The sequence below is a fragment of the Uranotaenia lowii genome, unplaced genomic scaffold, assembly GCF_029784155.1.
Source record: "Uranotaenia lowii strain MFRU-FL unplaced genomic scaffold, ASM2978415v1 HiC_scaffold_624, whole genome shotgun sequence".
NCBI lineage: Eukaryota > Metazoa > Arthropoda > Insecta > Diptera > Culicidae > Uranotaenia > Uranotaenia lowii.
The window spans coordinates 4,736-25,000 of NW_026598561.1; the positions used below are offsets into that span (position 1 = coordinate 4,736).

General features: G+C 37.0%; 1 protein-coding gene across 1 annotated transcript; it reads left to right on the plus strand.

The window, feature by feature from the left end:
- Positions 1-2,031: 2,031 nt before the first annotated feature.
- Positions 2,032-18,554, plus strand: LOC129760487 (uncharacterized). Its single transcript, XM_055758128.1, has 3 exons — positions 2,032-2,102; positions 16,565-17,039; positions 17,113-18,554. The coding sequence occupies exons 1-3, from the start codon at positions 2,032-2,034 to the stop codon at positions 17,281-17,283; spliced, it is 717 nt and encodes a 238-aa protein (XP_055614103.1). The 3' UTR covers positions 17,284-18,554.
- Positions 18,555-20,265: the final 1,711 nt, after the last annotated feature.

Consider the following 20,265-nt stretch of genomic DNA (forward strand, 5'->3'; position numbering starts at 1 on the left):
CTGGCTGCAAAAATTGTGGCTTTGCGTGGCGAAACGCGGCTCATCCATCGTTGCGCCGCTGTGAGGATATAAATTTTCCTTGCACGTACATGGATTATAATTTATTGGGCCAAGCTGAAGATGGTGCCATTGAAGGAAAAATGAATTTGCTACGCAATATTTTAATTTTTTTTATTGCCAATGCATTTTTCCATCGAAGCCTTTGTGTAAAATTGTTGGTAAGAAAATTGTATTGATTTTGTTTAAGATTTTGGTTAACGGTAGACTTTAAAAGATATTCATTTTAATGATTTTTTTGCAGAATGAAAGAGTTTGGATAATCACTAATCTAGATCAGAGGCTTCTGCCCAAAATATATTCTGACCAAGCTCAGATTGAATACAAAAAGGGTTGGTCATGAAAATATAAGTGTCCTTTCCCGGAAGGGCAGAGGTTTATGTTCCAAAATTCTTCGGCACAATCCCTCTTCCCCCATTTCGCTCACTCATATACATATGTATATACAATCACGAAAGGGTTGTGAGTGATTTAGAAAAGCCCTTCCACGGCCAAAATAAATTTGTAGCTTAGGCTTTGGCTTTAAATCGCTGTTTATCGTTGGTAATTTTTACGATGGCGGGTGGTTTTTATTTTGAGTTCATTTTTTTCCCCAACTTGACGGGGAAAGAGTGGAATGTAAAAGGTTGTTATTATCAGTGCCTGTGCAGTACAGTCTGGTATAAAGTGAAAAAAATGAAGAGTAAAATACTCACAAAAAACGAACAAAAAAACACAAATTCACACTTGTTTACTCCCGTTCTTGCTTGGGTGGAAAAGTATGATTTTGGCTGCTGGGGGCTGGCTTTATCGTGTTTGAGATTATAAAATTTCGAAGGATGAGAGAAATTTTTCAATGTCAGCAGCCCTTCCGGTTGAATTCAAAAGATAAAACAAATTATCGAAATATGTTTTCTCGAAAAGTTCTGCAAATAATGATCGAAATTCGAAACGAAAGTATGGCTTTCAATTATTGCGCATCATTTTGCGCTTAAATTTGTATGCTTTTTGAAAAGCATAGTATAACTTAAGGCACTTTTTTTAAACACAAAACAAAAACTTTAAGAATGTAAAAACGTTTTGAAACTAAACTAATAAAATTTAAAAAAAAAATGATAGTTTTGATGAAACTTTCAATCTGTTATTTCCAATTTAGGAAACTTTCCTTTGGTTGGTATGCAGCAGTTCCCGGAAAAACTAACGACTATCTTTGATAGGATTGTGTGAGACTTCCCTTTTTCCTAGGAATTTCTCCACACCGTTTGCCGCATCGTGCCGCTCTCCTAGTAGTGCTTTCTCACAATTAGAATCATTATTATAAATCATACTTATATCGTGTTATTTATCACATGGACCAGCAGCAGCAACATCACCTTCTGCGCCAGCAACCGGCGTTGTCTTCGTCCTCATCATCGTCGTTATTGCTCTCTGTTTTATGTCATGCTGCTTTCTCCGTCCTTCGCAAGAGTTACTTTTCTTGAGGATTGCTCCAACGATGATTCTTGGGCTCCCAAGGGTCGTCATCGTCGTCGTCGTCGTCGTCCTGTCTGCCGAGCTCTTGCCAGGTTCTTCCGATAAATTTCGCCTTCCACTTGAAAACCCAGGAGTGACACATAAGCCAACCCACTCCTTTAACTGAATCGAGAGTGAATAAAAACTCTTGCCAACCGGTAGGTCCCATCGAAAGGAGGAAAAAAAATAACAGGGTTCAAAAAATAATTCATAAAAATATGCGAAGAGCTCCCGATGATGGCGATCCTCTTTTGCCTTCCCGTGGAGATCGCGCGAGGAGCCAGCAAAAAGCGCATCAAGCGGGCTTCGCGCGCGGCAACTCATTTGCGCTAATGTGTGAGCTGTCACAGAAATAGCCTCCGGAACTTTTCACGTGTGCGGTGCCGGCGTGGAGTGGCTTGGCGTGGCGCGGACATAACGAGATGTCTCATTTTGCTGCCGGACCGCGGCCAGGCGCCCACCCAAAGATGGGAGCAGGAAAATATGGTGCGAAGCCGGTATCTGGTGCTGATGGCCATCAGCGACGACGACGACAACGGACAGGTCCAACTTCGGTTGGACTGAAATCAGGTTTCGGAGGAAAGTATCTCCGTCCCGCCATATCGTTAAGGAACCGCCGCGGATGCCTTTAATAAAAATAACAACACGACACGCTGCCCACCAATCGACGCCGTCACCATGTGTGGAGGTGTGAGAAATTGCACATAAATTTGTCGCCCGCGCCGGTCCCTCGGAATTGAATGTGAGGTTCGTTCTGTTTTTTTTTCTTTGCCACCTTTTCCCCCGTTTTGGTGTCAACTTGTGAGAAAAAGTAAAGAGACCCCTAGCCAAACAGGACTGGGTGAAAGGCTTCAGCACTTTTGATTGAGAGCTCAGATAATTTGTGTTTATGTTTCACTTGCCCCTTTTGTAACTTTGAAGCTTCCGAAAAATGGTTCTGATCAGTTTCTTGTTCCTTTTAAAAATATTTCGATTGGAATCGAAAAAACGTCAAACTCAGAATACCATTTTGAAAAAAAAAGTCCTGAAAAAATACTGAGGAACATCACTATAAATCATTGAAAAATGTTTCTTCCATTATTTCGATTGGAATCGAACAAACGAATTAAGATTAAGGATTAAGGATCTGAATTACGATTCACAATTTAGTTTCAGATTTCTGAATCCTGTTTGGCTTATGAGCCGAACAACCGAGAATCGAATTTCATTGCCTTCAATCTTGATTAAGGAAATTTGGTGAGTCCACGGACGTCAAAAATTAACAAACGCAACGAGAATATGTAACACACTTAGAAACCAAAATGGGATTGTAAACTCTAAGGAGTATAAAAGCACTGCCTAAACTGAAGGGACAATCAATTTTGTTAATAAAAAACAGGTAGATTAAAATTCAGAGTTCAAACTTCCAATATCACATTTCAGAACTCAGACTTTAAACTTCAGTATTTCAACTTCAGAACTCAGCTTCTGAATTTAAATGTCAGAATACACACTTAAGAATTCAAACATCATAATACAGATTTAGAAAGTAGATTGTGCACTTCAAAATTTAGAATTCAGATTCAGAATTTAGATTTTGGACTTAAGAAATAAGAATTTCGCAATCACACTTCAGAATTCTGCTTCAGAATTCAGAGTTGGAACTCATACTTCATAATTAAAATTTCATAATTCTGAATTCTGACTTAGAAATTCAGCATTAATTCTTTAAACTTAAAACAAATTTATAATTCAGATTTTTGGCTTAAGAATCTAAAATTATACTTTCAGACTTCAAATTTTGCTTTAGAATTCAGATTTAGAATTCAAACTTCAGAATTTAAATTTCAGAATTCAGACTTCAGAATTAAGGAATTCAGACTTCTAACTTAAAAGTTCAGAATTTCAATTTAAATACTCAGAATACAGAATTCCTAACTAAGTATTAAGACTTCAGAATTCATAATTTAGAATTCAGAGTTTAGTTTTCAAACTTCAGTATTCGGATTTCAGAAAACACCATTCAAAGTTCAGAATTCAACGTTCAGTTTCCAGATTTCATAATTCATGCTACAGAGTTCAGAATTTAGATTTTTAACATCAAAATTTAGAGTTCTGCATTCAGACGTCAGAATTTTGATTCAAAATAGTTGAAATTTCAAAATTCAGACTTCAGAATTGAAGACTTAAGCTTAAGACTTCAGAGTTCAAAGTTCAGAATTCAGGTTCAAAATTCATATTAAAGAATTCAGAATCCAGGATTCAGACTTCAGAATTTTGATTTCGAATTCAGATTAAGAGATCAAACTTCAGAATTTAAATTTCAGAATTCAGACTTCAGAATTAAAATTTCCTAGTTCAGAATTCAGACTTTAAACTTAAGACTACAAAGTTCAAAGTTCAGAATTCAGATTTAATAATTCATAATATAGAATTCAGGATTCAGACTTCAGATACATACTTTAGAATTCAAACCAGTTTTCAAACTTCAGAATCCAATTTTCAGAATACATATTTCAAAGCATTGAATTCAAGTTTAAGAGTTCAGACTCCAGAATTCAGACTTTAGAATTCAGGCTTCAGAATTCAAAATTTAGAATTGTGCTTCAGAATTCAGAATTCAGCATTCAGACTTCAGAGTTATGCTTCAGAATTCAGATTCAGAACTCAAACTTCAGAATTGAAATATCAGTATTCAGACTTCAGAATTGAAATTTCAGAATTCAGAAATTTTATTATTCAGACTTCAGAATTAAGACTTTAAACTTCAGACATCAGAGTTCAAAGTTCCGAACTCAGATTTAAAAAATTCAGAATTCAGGATTCAGACTTCAGAATACATTCTTGAGAATTTAGACTTCAGACATTAAGTTTTCAACCTTAAGAACTCAGATTTCAAAATACACATTTCAGATTCCAGAATTCAGACTTCAAAATTCAGACTGCAAAATTCAGATTTCATAATTCAGACTTAAGAATTCAAAATATAGAGTTGAACTTCAGAATATAGAATTCAGTATTCCGACTTCAGAATTTTGCTTCAAAATCTAGATTTAGAACTCAATCATTAGAATTGAAATTTCAGAATTCAGACTTCAGAATTGAAATTTCAGAATTCAAACTTCAGAATTCAGGATTTCAGACCCTTAACTTAAGGCTTCAGGACCGAATTCAGAATCCCGATTTAAAAATTCAGAATTAAGAATTCAAGATACATTACTAAGAATTCTCAAACTTCAGAACTCAGATTTCAGAATAATTAAGATTTTGGACTTTAGAATTAAGAATTCTGCATTCAGACTTTAAAATGTTGCTTCTGAATTCAGATTTAGAACTCAAACTTCAGAATTCAGACTTCAGAATTGAAGTTTCATAACTAAGAGTTCAGAATTTAAAGTTCCTTATTCAGATTTAAAAATTCAGAATACAGAATTCAGGGTTCAAACATCAGAATACATGCTTTAGAATTCAGACTTCAGTTTTCAAACTCTAGAATTTCAAAGAAATACACATTTAAAAGTTCAGAATTCAAATTTCAGAATTCAGACTTCAGAATTCAGAGTTCAGAATGCAGACTCCAGAATTAGGATTTCATAATTTAGGCTCCAGAATTCTCAAACTGCAGAATTCAGACATCAGTATGCTGTTTCGGAATTCAAACTCAGAATGCAAATTTTGAATTCAGCTTCAGAATACAGCTTTTGAATACAACCTCTGAAAACTAATCTGATTACAGAATTCAGACTTCAAGAATCAAATGATCAGAATTCAATAATCAAAACCAGATTATCAGAATCAGAATACAAGAAGCAGATAATCAGAATCAGATGATCAGCGCCAAATTATTAGAATCACATGATGATAATCATATTAACAGGATCAAATGAGCAGAATAACATCATCAGAACCAGATGCTCAGATTCAAAACATTAGAATCAGATATCGATGATTGAAATCAGATGATCAGAATCAGATGATCATAATCAGATAATCAGAATCAAATGAAATTGATAAAAATCAGAATTTGATTATGACAATAAGGATCAGATGATCAGAATCAGATGAAGATGATTATTATCAGATGATCAGAATCAGATGATAAGAATCAGATGATCAGAATCAGATGATCAGAGACAGATGATCAGAATCAGATGATCACTGTCAAATGATCACAGTCAGATGATCAAAAACAAATGATCAGAGTCAGATGTTCCGAATCAGATGATCAAAATCAAATGATCAGAATCAGATGACCAAAAACAGATTATCAAAATCAGATGATCAGAGTCAGATGATCAAAACCAGACCAAAATCAGATGATCAGAGTCAATTGGTCAGAATCAGAAGATCAAAATCAGATGATCTGAGTCAGATGATCAGAATCAGATGGTCAAAATCAGATTTTCAAAAGCAGTTGATCAGAATCAGATGATTAAAATCAGATGATCAGAGTCAGATGATTAGAATCGAAGATCAAAATCAGATGATCAGAATCAGATGATCATAATCAGATAAACAGAATCAAATGAAGTTGATAAGAATCAGAACCTGATGATGATAGCAAGGATCAGATGATCAGAATCAGATGAAGATGATTATTTTCAGATGATCAGAAAGAGTTGATGTTGATAAAAATCAGATGATCAGAGTCGGATGATTAGAATCAAAAGATGAAATCAGATGATCAAAGTCTTATGATCGAAATCAGATTATCAAAATAAAATGATCTGAGTCAGATGATCAGAATCAGATGAACAAAATTAGATCATAATCAGATGATCAGAGTCAAATGATCAGAATTAGAAGATAAAAATCAGATGATCTGAGTTAGATGATCAGAATCAGATGATCAAAATCAGATGATTAAAATCAGTTGATCAAAATCAGATGATTAAAATCAGATGAACAGAGTCAGATGATTAGTATCGGAAGATCAAAATCAGATGATCAGATTCAGATGATCAGAATCATATGATCAGAGTCTGATGATCAGAATCAGATGATCAAAATCAGATGATCAAAATCAGATGTTAAAAATCAGATGATCAAAGACAGCTAATAAGAAACAGATGATGATTATTAGAATACGAAGATTAGAAACAGATGATCTGAATCAAATGATGACGATTAGATTCAGATGACCAGAATTAAATAATGATTATGAGAATCAGATGATCAAAATCAGAATCAGATGACGATGATTAAAAAAAGTTGATAGAATCAGAAAATGATGATAAAAATTCGATGATCAGAAACAGATGATCAGAAACAGATGATCAGAAACAGATGATCAGAAACAGATTATCAGAGTCGAATGATCTGAATCAGAATCAGATGATCTGAATCAGAACTAGAATCAAATGATCTGAATTAGAATCAGATGATCAGAAACAGGTAATGTTGATAAAAATCGAATGATCAGCATCAGATGACCAGAATAAGATTATCAGAGTAAGATTAAGATGATCAGAATAGGATTGAGATAATGATGATGATCAGATTTAGATAAAAATGATTATTATCAGATGACCGAAATCCAGGTTGTAGCTCGAATTCTGAACTGTGAATTAGAGACTCAGCCATTGATATTTAGAAGTGGTTATTTAAATGAAAATTTTTATGAAAATGTTAAATCTACGATTTTTTTCACGATTATGTGTGAATCTGTTCCAAACTTTTTTTATCAGTTTAAGATAGTTTGTTGGTTTTTCCTATTTTTCCCCCTTAAAATAGTTATTGGACTTTCAGTTTCGCAGGCCTAAATAAATAATCTCCTGGAACAGCAAAAATTCCTTTAATTTAAACTTTGTACCGGCTTGGAGAACGAACGAGTTATGTTGTTAGCCAAAACTCATCATCCTTTTCTCCTTGTTGTCTATGTTGTTCGGGTGCGTAATTACAGCTCCTGCCATATCCGAAACCTTCATCAGCCAGGGCCAGTTCCCCCCACCCGCTTTCGCTCTTTTCGGGCTGAAAAAGCCATTTCATTCTAATGAACGAACATCCACCACCTTCCACCGAAAGGGAGGAGGACAGAGAAAAAAAAACGCTCCGAAACAAATAACTGCCCAAGCCAAATGGCATACCCATGTACCGATATGAAAACCTGGGTCGCCGTCGTCGTCGACGACGACGACGTCGTTTCTTCATTCCATCACCTAAGGACGATTTAGAGAGGACATCAACAGACATCAACAGCACTAACAGCAGAAATGGGTACCACACCGGAGAGGAAATTACGGCTGTCCATGTGTGTGCCCGTCCCTTGTCGAACCCCACCAGTTTCCATTCCATATTCCACGTGGTGGTCCTTCGAGTCGGATCTTTGACAGCTTTGAGCAGCCTATATGGGGTTGGGGGGAGCATGATTTTAAATATTGCTTCACCCGCGCACACACCAAATAAGCACACCTTGACATCCCTCTCGGTTCCCGAATCCGAATTTGGATCCGGAAGTCCCAGCTTTGATGTGTGTAGTAGGCCAGTCGAAACTCCAACCGAATCTCAACAACGGCAAATTTTTGGTCATCATCGTCATCTTAGAGCGACGAGAAACACGCACACCACCCGGTGGGGTCCTTTCGTTCAAAACGAAAGCAAACAAAAAAAATCTAACCTAACCTAACGACGGCATCAGCGAAAACCGAGGAACCCAGACTCTCACTTTAGGTAACACTCAGTTCTCTTCGACGGCGGCGCGGCGGTTGGTTTGTGATGGAACTCACCACAAAAATACACCACCCGCGTGTTTCTTCCTTGTTGATGTTTGAGAGCGCAGCGTTGCACAATGAGGAAGACATCTCCGTCGAGAGCCGCCATCATCTTCTAGCCGCCCACCGTGTTGGATGAAGATGGAGGACTTTCGCAGCCGCCGAAGCTCTTTGAAGCCGTTGTGCATCGGCTGGAACCACGAAAAGGGATTTTTCGAAATGCGGGGGAGGTTAACGCTAGCTAGCTAACTCTAGAAAGGGAGCCTTGTAGCTGTGTGAGTAAGTGAATGGTAGGTATATAAGAATGTGGTCGGTTTTATGTTTTCTTTTTCGCGTTGGGATGTTGGAAGTATGGAAAAGGTGACCTAGGGGGGTGACGCGGGAGGTCATACATGAATGTATGTAATTTATGCAATTTATTTCTCGTCCGTGTGTGTATCGTGTGTTGTTTAAGAGTCGAGTTCTCTCCATTTGGAGTCTTCTTCTTCTATATGAGGGAAAGGGGCATCGTCGCAAGCGTTATCTTACCGTCCATGAACGGTTGGTTGCTTGCTGCAAATTTTCTGTTATTTTTGTCAATTTTAGAGGAATTGGAGACGACTGGAGGGGTCCCTGGATGGTAGGTAATCGACGAGGTCATCGTTGCAATAACCATATAAAAATCTCGGGTATTACCGCGGTGCGAAATGAGGAATTGCAAGACTTTGGACTATTGTTAAAGTATTTTTGGCAAAGGAGGCCTAGAATAGCGTCAAGGCTTGATTGAATCGAAGGGACAGCACTTTCCATGCAAATTAACTCCGGAAGGTAGGCTTCTACCAGATGTGTCCCACGAGTCCTACTGATGATGATTAACACGTCTTGGGCAGCAAACTGACCCGAGTAGCTCAGAGTTCAAAAGCCATCAACCTAGCAGGATCCCACGGAACAAGGAATGGGTCACCACTCCAAGGTTGTGTTGCGGGTTGTGATCCACCAACTTTGACAGTTGCAAAACCAAAAGTTTTCTCGCAATCAACGACCAAACGAGCGCCTTTAAAGCTACTAAAGCCACACTTTAAGACGGAGGATTCTTTCCAGAGGATTTCAGCTTGAATATAAGCAATTTGGATGCAAAGTTTCCTCCAAGTGGGGTCTGTTATTGATGAGTGGTGGAAGAGCACGCCTTTCTGGGTTCTCCCGCGGCACTCTCTTTCCACACACTTCTGCTGCTGCTTCTGGTCGATTGAGTTCCGTACTCCGATCGAAGACGAAACGACGACGACGTACATGTGTGGAAGACGACGACTCAAGCATCATGTAGCGTGTAAGTATGTGTGCCTTCTCGCGCGTAACGGAGATATGTATTCTTGGGGCAGTGTTTTATGTGTACCCACCAGGGCAGGACTACACATAGAAGAATCGAACTGCTGCCGCCGAGCCCCGAAGTATGTGTTGTCGTAGTTAGTTTCTCACAACCAACAACTCACAGGAGGACACGACATGAGCTGAAGGTCTGAAGGGTGGGGAGAGGTCGACAAAAGGAAAAATGAGAAAAATTGCTGCTGCTGCTGATATTTCAGCACGCGAAGGACACAAACTATAGCGCAAAAGGCAGCAAGCAGTAGCAGCAACGCGCGAGATACTATTGCGCAGAAAATCAATATAAGAAAATTTATTTTAATTTTTCCCAACCGAACGAACAAACACGTTCCGTTTTCAGTTATCCCTTGAAAAAGGAATTCCCCCCAAAGGGTGGTTAACAAATTTGGCCACCTTTGGGTTGAGCGAGAGTTCGGTTCGGTCGAATAAATCCCTGTAACGTGTGGTTACATATGGCGATCCTGCCATTCACCCTCGTGCCCCCCAATTAATTCCTTCGTCGTCGGTGGGCTTCCGGATAATGTTATTTTCTAAAATCTTCCTTAAAGCCTGGGATGAGAAACTCGTTATTTTTGCCCCGCGCTGTCCAGGTCCCCCTCTCCACGTAACCACACGTAGTCGGTAGGTACTTACATCGGCGAAGGCACAAAAAGACACACACGGACACGTCGATGTGTGTGTCCCGCGCGCGTAACCGAAGCTCGGCCTAACGATGAAGGCCATTTTCAATACCGGGCGAGGGCACCCACGACAAGGCATGGTTCAAACCGAAACCCTTCACGGAAACCGACCATTCGTCCGACCTCTTCCATTTCCGACTCCAAACCGAAGGACCATACCCACAACACACTGGCATTGCATTATTGGCCTGGCCCGGCCTGTGCGTTTGGAGCCCATTCCGCGGGTTTTCGAAACGGTCCAGCTCAGCATCGATGGCCACCACGACGGCTCAAGGTGTCCCATAACTTGTGATATGGAAGGATGGGGACCCCTTTTTGCATGGGTGGTCACAGCGCCCGCTTTTTCTAATCTATCTTCATTTCCCGGTTCCCGAGCTAGAGTAGTTGGGAATGTTGAGAAAATTTGAACAAATTTTACTCCGAAAATCATGTACAAAAATTTCAAAGACTGAAGTACAGCCTAATTTATGCGAAAAAATAATCTTAAATCATGTTTTAAAATCTATTAATTTTATAAATTTTGTTTCCGATACATAATCCATACTTCTTAACCCTTTAATGCATAGTGTTGTTTTAAAACAACACTAATCTAAATCCAAATATCTCGGAAACGCGCGGAAATTTTTTAAAGATATATGGACAAAAAATGTTCTTGAGATTAAAAGGAATCAGCCCATGGTATTTTTTATTACGGTATTTCATTGTTTTTGTGAGATATCGAACAAAGTAGGCGGAAAAAATGCTAAATTCAAATTTATTTATTTTTTCGAAAAAAGTAGTTTTTGGAAAATTGCTAATATTTCTTCAGATTCGCAAATTCTATCAAATTTTTTAACCTTAATCAATCACAAACACCTTCCTGCACCCAATTGAGAAGGTTTTGAAGAAATTTGCAAAATCGTATTGAAATGAATTCAAATTTATTTATTTTTTCGAAAAAAGTAGTTTTTGGAAAATTGCTAATATTTCTTCAGATTCGCAAATTCTATCAAATTTTTTAACCTTAATCAATCACAAACACCTTCCTGCACCCAATTGAGAAGGTTTTGAAGAAATTTGCAAAATCGTATTGAAATGAATTAAGAATTTCAAAAAATATTTTTCAAGTTTGATGGGCCATAACTTTTACAATACTCAAAAGAACGACTTCAAACCTCTTGAGTTGTGTTATTCGAATTAAAATCTTATTATTTCACTGAATCAATAACTGATATTCCCATTTAAAAAAAGTCATGCATTAAAGGGTTAAAATTTCAACGAAAAACACAGCACAATTACATTTTCGTAGGTTATGGAAAGAATTAGAGAAACATGAGGTATCAAAGAACGAAAGAACATAAGCCGTAAATATCATGAATTTTTCGAAAAAGATACAACGGCTCACCGGCAGGACTTGAACCTGCAATCTCCACTTCAGTACAACACGGCGCGTTAGCCAATTTCACCACGGTCAAAGCGATGAAATCGGCCAACACGAGCAATCTTTCCCACTATTGATCTCTCTTGTTTCTCTATCACCACCAAGAGAGATCAATAGTGGGAAAGATCACATGCCGGATATACATGGTGTTTCGATAGAAGGTCCAGCTGTTGATCGGCAGAGCTCGATTGCTCGTGTTCACCGGTTTCATCACGTTCACCGTGGTGAAATTGGCTAACGCGCCGTTGTACTGAAGCGGAGATTGCAGGTTCAAGTCCTGCCGGTGAGCCGTTGTATCTTTTTCGAAAAATTCATGATATTTACGGCTTATGTTCTTTCGTTCTTTGATACCTTATGTTTCTCTAATTATTTTCATTACCTACGAAATGTGATTATTTTCAGGTACAAAGATGTACAAAGCGTTTTCATAACATAAGTATTGAAGACAGCCTAAAGTTTTGAAGTTTTCTTTGTAGAACTTTGCTATGATCCACCTAGTTGATTTGTAGATTTTTTTTGTAGAAAATGCACTAATAGAGTACAATCTACTGCAAAAAAATCTAGCAGCTGTGAAATTCTGTTTTTAAAGTAATATCCATGAGCAAAGATGGAATTTTATTTATCAAAACATCAAAAAAATTGGTTGAATTTTTTCCGACTTCATTTTGAGGGGAAAATATGAGACTTTTCCGTTTGTATTTCTTTGCTGTCTTAAATATTTCAAATCTCGTTTAACTTTCATGTTCTTTTTTGTATAAGTTTCGAAATGTTTTAGCTAAAATCCTGAACATCAACTAATTAAGCACATAATTCAAATAACAATATACACATATGTAGATAAAATCATAACTCAGATTACGGGTAGATATCTGCATATGAAGTTTAGTCAGAGATTCGTTTTTTACCTTACAGAAATTTCCTGAATCGACAAATCCTAAAACATTAAAGCGGTTCAGAAAAAAAAACAATTACTTTAAATGAAAAAGACTATCACGACGAGCTTTGGGGTTTATCTTCTAACTTATGCTAGAATTCAACGTTTTAACCTTTCAGTGAACTTTTTAACGAATATTTCGTTAGGTTTGACCAGGCCGAAATGATTGTCATCGCTCTGAAATTTTTAAAACAACAGAATTTGAATTTGATGTATAAAACCATCAAAGCTAATATAATTAACGACAATTAGTTCCTTAAATTGAAAACTACTGATTCTGGTCCTTACAATTCATACATTTTGTTTCTTGTAGGAATGGTTTGTACATTAAACTGAATAATTAAAATAATAATATTTATGAAACACATTTTAACCTTTGGAGGTCATTCGGGTCTAGCATTAAACTGAAATTTCTCGAAAAAATGCTTATGGGGTCCTCCGGTTTAAAATAAGCACTCATCACATATATTCAGACGAAATATCAAGAAGTAAGTAATGTAAATTTTGGTACCATTTTAGTTGTATGGACAAATCTTATAATAATCCATCAATTAAATTCAAACTCAAATTCACAAAGTGAAATCAAACCAGTTTTCAAACTTTTTCTTGAAAACTATACAGCATTTACGAAGTTTATGGAATACATTTGCATAAAATTTAAATACTACCTTCTTTGTGACTTGAATTCACTTACTTTCGGTTGTTTTGAATAATTCATACGAAAAGTGCCATTTAATTAACATGAGTGTTGCTAAGATACACTTTTTTATCATATTCATACTCTAATTACAGAATTCTGACGAAAAAAAATCATTTCCACTTTGTTTTAAGTATCTCTATAACTTAACACATTCGTCGCCAAGAGTTGGTGACGCGAAATACGTCTAAATTTGAAAACTATTTTCTGAGAGATATATTTATATTCAAAATTATCTCGGATTGTAACCATATTCTCCTTCGTTCTCTAGACGAAATTTGTAGCTAAATCGATATTTCCTGTTTATGTTTTGGCCTTTCAAATTTCAAATTTCAAAGTTGAACATTTTTTAGAGCATTTTCTCATTTTGCTTAAGCTTTTTCAAAAGTTCTTATTGACTTTATAATTGGTATTCTTGATAGCGAGATATAAAAGTTCGCAGAGTAAGGGCCGGTTACAGTAAAAATTTAAATCTTTTATATGCTATGATTTTTTGGGTTTGTTAAAATGTTTGCTGAAATTAAACCACTATTAAAAGTAGAAAACCGTTGAAAAGAGCTTTTGAGACTGATTTTTCGGTTTTTGAGAATCGGGAATTTTGTGAGACGGGAAAAAGTAGGATAAAATTCGGGGAGTGAAAAATTTAAATGAGTGGCCACCCCGCGTGAGATATGAAGAAAAGAGATGTGAGTAGTGTAACTTAAGATGTGAGACGTTAGATATGAAAAGCAAGATGTAGGAAGTAAGATATGAGATTGAAGATGGATATGTTCGTAGGATGTATGCAAGAAGTAAGATGTATGTAAGATGGATAAGCCGAGAGACGTAAGATGTGAGATGTAAAACATGAGACGTTAGGTATGAGATTTGGAAAGGTGAGACATGACTGGAGGAACGTAAGATGTGAGACGTCCGATAGGACAAGTAAGATGTAAGAAGCAAGATGCAAGAAGTAAGATTTAAGAAGTAAGATGTGGGATGTACTATGGCCGATGTAAGAAGTGTTATGTAAGAAGTAAGATGTGAGACGAAGCTGGGAGACGTAAGATGTGAGACGTGACATATGAGACGTCGGGTGTAAGAAGTAAGATGTACGAACTGAGATAGAGATGAGCTTGTAGACATGAGATATGAGCTGTAAAACGTGAGACGTGAAATATGAGACTTGAAATGGCGACATGTGAGTAGTAAAACGTAAGATGTGGGACGATCGATATGAAGATGAAATTAGATGTGATAGTAAGATGAAGGAAATAAGATGTAAGAAGTAAGATGTAAAAAGTAAGATGTGGGATGTAAATATGATCGCAAGATGTAAGAAGAGAAATGTAAGAAGAAAGATGTGAGGCTAAGATGGGGGACTTAAGATGTAAGACGTGAAATATGAGATGTGGGATGTAAGAAGTAAGATGTAAGAAGTAAGCTGTAAGAAGTAAGATGTAAGAACTGAGATAGACGTACGGTGGTAGACGTAAGATGTGAGATGTAAACCCTGAGACGTAAAATATGAGATTTGAGGAGGTGAGATGTGAGTATTGAACATAAGATGTGATATGTTCGATATGAGAAGTAAGAAGTGAGAAATATGATTTGAGAAGTAAGATGTAAGAAGTAAGATGTAAGAAGTAAGATGTGTTACGTCGAACGTAAGATATGAGATGTAAGATGTGAGAAGTAAGATGTAAGAAGAAAGATGTTAGGAAAAACTTTTTGAAGTAAAATACAAGAAATACAATGTAAGATGCGAGATGTAAAATATGGCCATAAGATAAAAGAAGAGAAACATAAGAAGTAAGATGTGAGACGTGAGGAGTAAGAAGTAAGCTAGACGCAAGCTTGTAGACGTAAGATGTGACATGTAAATCGTGAAACGTAAGATATGATATTTAAAAAGGAAAAAAATGTAAGTACGGAAACGTAAGAAGTGAGAAGTGAGAAGTAAGATGTGAAAAGTAAGATGCAAGAAATGATATGTAAGACATAAGATGTGACACATAAGACGTAATATATGAGATGTAGTTGTAAGAAGTTACTTGTAAGAAATAGATGTGAGACGAAGTTGGGAGACGTCAAATGGGAAGCAAGATGTGAGACGTGAAACGTGCTGAGGTGAAATGAGACGAAAGAAGATAAGATGAGACGTTAGTCGATCAAATGCGACATTTCGAGCAAGATTTGATTGGATTTGATCTAAACATATGTAGAACTGCTTCTACAAACAATAATTACACCACGTTTTTTACGATCTTTGCTCAAGGTTTAGAAATTAAAATCATAGAAATTGGATGACTTTCATAAACAAAAATCTAAATCAATTTGTCAACTTCAATAGCTAAGTTTGATGTTTTCACGTGGTAAAACGTGGTGGAGAGTTAACCGAATTAACCGAAATGCTGAAATTCAACACTTAAATTCGAGTTAGTTGATCATAAACATTAAAAAACAGATACATTATTCACAACTAAAAATTCATAAATGGAGATGCTTAATATAGATGTTTTAATGAAGCTTATTCTCATATTTTTAAAGTTTAATGACAAACTCAGTCTTTTTGTATCACAATATCGTTGTATTGTAAATTTCATGACAAACAACGGAACAGACCAAATGGTTTTGTTATTACAAACACAACAACAGATACAAAATCAGTACATTTTAATTCTGCTTTATGTTTCGAATTGAGAGGCAAATTCCCTATTCTTTCGTGAAAAAAAAAATGAAAATTCAGAATCCGTTTATTTCCAAAAAAACAGTAGTGCTTGAATCTGATCGCAGGTTTGGATTCAAAATTAAGTTTAGAAACCCCGCCATAAGTTTACCTGATGATTCAATGATATTTCCTTACTTTGCAGATAGTGATGAAGAAGATGGTTCGAATCCCGATTTAGGGTGTCATTTGAAAAACAAAATATTCAGACAATTTTAAATTCAGTGGAAAAGTGTCCAAATAAGAATTATTTATAATTTCAATATATTTTATCTGAATTCCAATAAATAAACCATTTTTTTTCGTATAATATAGACAAAAGAACGACTCATTTCATGTGGTAAAGTCCAAAGTAGAAAAAGTAGGAGGAGAAATTTTTTAAAACTGTTTTGATTTCTGGAACTAGGAAAAATCATGAAATATTTAAAACTGTCAAGGATTTACAATGTTTATACCCCAATCTGTAACCGGAAGACCAGCTTACGCTGAGAGGAGTTCCAAAGAATTCAATTCCCAAATTTTTGCAGTGAAACTCGGAACCACGTGGTGCGTTGCTTTCATGTTCCCGTTCAGTACTCGGGATTTTTTTTGCTCTTCACTGGAGGTTTACGAGATTGGAGCCTGCCGACGACGACAACGACGACGTCGAAGGCAAAGCGAAGCAAGCAAGCTAGCGAGTATGGCAAGTGGATGGAGGGCAATCAATATTCCGACAGGGATCGGGGACCCACTACTACTTCCAGCTTCGTCCATCCGTCCGACATTCGGTTCGTTCGTTCAGCTCCGGTGCTTCTGCTGGGATGGGAGATTAACTTCCTTTTATCGTCGGCCGTCGTTGCTCCGGGACTCCGAGCTGGACCCCGCGACGGCGTGTGTGTGCTGCTGCAGCACACATCACAAAGTGCTCTTACCCCTGGAAGGCTGCAACCGCCAGCAAAAAGACCTGGCCCGATGCAAGGCAACTCCTCTGCCCAGCTGCCCAGCTTCCACTTTCCGTCTAATGTAAGCAATTTATATTGAACAGTTTTGCCAATTTTGTAAACCGTTTTAGTTCCTTTTTTTTCTCTTCTGTTAGGTGCCGTCCGGGGTCACTTTTCGGGAACCCCGGAAGCGTAGACAAAAACCTTACACCCCATTTCATCTCACAACACATCAGCATCAGCTCCCCAATGAACCCTTTTGCCAGCTTTCCACATCCATTCCCCATCCAAAAAAACCGGGGGAGGAAAATTTCATCAAAGTCTGACAAAAATCGATTTTTCTTTATCCTTCTTCAGCGATGGTTCCAACTTCCCCCTTCCATCTAACCTCGTCTTTTGCTCCCCTACATTTCCCGCATCGACTCTCGTCTTACAGTCCAATTTTTTACCGCAGCAACATCGACCAACAGTTCACCACCAACACACCACCTTTCCACCACATTCACCACTACTACAAACTAGTGAGTGAAACAGCTAGCAGCCATATTGGCTGGCTTGATGCGATGTTGTTCCATCCATCGAGGTACATGGCGACCGTGAAAGAAGTTGGTGGCGGGCGGTGACGACGACGATCGACGGCATCGGCATCGGTGACTTGTGAGTAGTACCGGGTAGCACCAGGAGTGTATTTCGCGAACTTGGCTTACACTGCTGGGGCTACCATCATCAGCGCAGGAGACAGGAAACTACACTCGCTTTAGCCACCCACACACCCCCCATTCCCAGATGTTACTTCTTCTTCCGACCGTCAGCCGTGTTTCTTCGTCCTTTCGTCCTCCTTGTGTCCCTCTAGCCCTTGGTCCGGTTCGACTATGGTATATCCGACCAAGCGGCCAACCAAACCGAACTGAACCGAGCGAGCGAGTGAGGGTGGATTAATTGGCTTTGTGTAGAGTTTTTCGGTTCACTCACACAGCGTACAGAGTTCAACAGCGAACCCAAGTAAGAAGGGAAGTGGAACATCGCGGTCCTGCCGCGGGGAAGATGAAGACTTGAGTGAGGAATTGGATATTGTAGGATGGAGGGATGTCCGTCGTTTCGGTATCGCGGAAAAGTGGAAGATGAAAATAAGGCGTGCGGTGCGGTAAGGGGGGATGATTGGATCGGTGTAGTAGGTACAGTTTGAGGGATGAGATTTTTTTTTGCTTCTCTCCGGTGTGTCGAGGAATTTCGATTACCTCCGAAAAATAGTGAATATTTGATACAAGCGATATTTTTAAATTAACAAACGATTTCATCGTCCTAATAAGATTGTTGAGAAATATTCTGGTCGTTTAAAAGAACGAGGAACACCGTAAAATGGTAAAATTATGAAAATTTAAGAACACAGCCTCATGTATTCCTTTTTAAATCGAAATAAAAACTTACTCAGGCTCACTTGTTAAGTTTAAACATCTGGTGAACTTACCTGTAAGGAAAAAAGAGAAGAAAAAATCGTTAGTATAATTGAAATGGATAAGTTTAATGCATATCAAATAATTTTGTAATATGTTATAACTCGAGCAATGATGAAAACAATTAAAAAAATTTTAAAGTAGGAAACAAATCATCATAATAAATCAAGAAAACGAACATTTTAAACTAGGAAGATTTGAATACGTGTTTATTTGTGAGAATATTGAGCGAGTCGTTCTGTTACATATTATTTTTGTCACATTTTCTGCTGCTATTTTTTTTAGGCTTGGAACAATTATTTGAGAATTACGTCTAGCAGCCAGCTCAGTTTTCATAAGTTTTGAAAGGACACTTAGAAGTGTATAACTATAACAGAGATTGAGCTATTCCAACTAAAATACAAACAAAATAAGAAATTTTCATTATAAAATAATAACTATCAAAACGGATTTCAGAGAAACTTTCATAAAGTTCTAAATTCTTGATCAAAAGATTCTAGCTTAATAATAGAAAAACTCTTCCAAATTATGGAAATCACCCTCACTGGAACGAGTCTTTAGTAAAGTTGGGAAGTTGAAAATAAGCTCAAGTAAATTAGCGTTCTTTCCAAAAATTTCAAGAGTGATAAAATTATCATTTCAAGTGCACTGAGAGTAAAACTACAAATCATTAAATAATCTCTTATTCAAATCTTTGCACAAACACTCGGAAGAGAACCTGAAGCTCTTAGAACAAAAACTTACGGGTTAATTCTGATTTGCTGTTTATCTTTTTTCAGAAATGATGTACTCTTTTTTGTAAACTAATTTTGTAGCTCAAGTTTGGAAGACTGCTAAACCTCTTTAAAAAATCAGCAAGTGTCCCAACAAAGAAAGAGTCAAAATTATCAAATAAAGTAATTTGAGAGGACTACTTTGGGGAGAAAATCAATAAGGAATTAGTTCAGCAAAGAAACAGCTTAAACTATTTAATAAAAATCAAGCAAGTAACGTTAAAAGTTAGAAATTGTCAACTAAAGCAAGTTAAGAGGGCCACTTTATAAAATAATTGTTAGATATGATAAAGTGACGACTTGTGAGGGCAGCTTGAAATTAAATAACAAAATAAGCTAGAGAAAGTTTGCCAGATTGTCCGGTTTTATCCAGGTTTGCCCGGATATTTAATACAAAATTTGGGAACAGTCCAGCCCGGCCCGGTTGCCCGAATTTCATCGAAAAATGTCCGGACTTTGCCCGGATTTATTCACTTTATTTGGCAAATAAAAAAAAACAACGAACGCCTCCCAAACGAAATTATTCGAGCAAGTTTTATAAAAATAATCAAAAAAATATTGGAAGCCTAAAATACGGTTCAAAATTTGTCGATGTATTTTCATAAAAATATATTTTTGTGAATTTGTTTTCTTGATTTTTGTTGAGTTATTTCTGGGTTTCTAGAAAATTTGAATTTGAAATCAATCAATCACTTTTGAAATCAAATGCCCGAATTTTACCAGGTTTTTATATAAAATTGGCCAGTTTGTCCGGCCCAGATACGTGCTGAAAAAATCTGGCAACCTTAGCTAGAGAAAAAAAACCTTCAGAAGATAGCTTGAAGTCCTTAAAACGAGTGAAGGGGACAGTTTTGGACAAATAATCATAATGGATATTTCAATTCTTCCGAATTACGAGGTCAGCTTAAAATTGTAAAATATTGCGAAGGACGGCTTTTAAAAATGCTTTAAATTGTGTGAAAGCATCTACTGTTTTCAATAGGATAGGATAGGAAAATCCAAAGAAAATTCGCTTTGGAGCTTTGGAAAATTAGAAAGATTAAAATTTTAGCGAGTTGAAAAACAATATGGAATAGTAAAA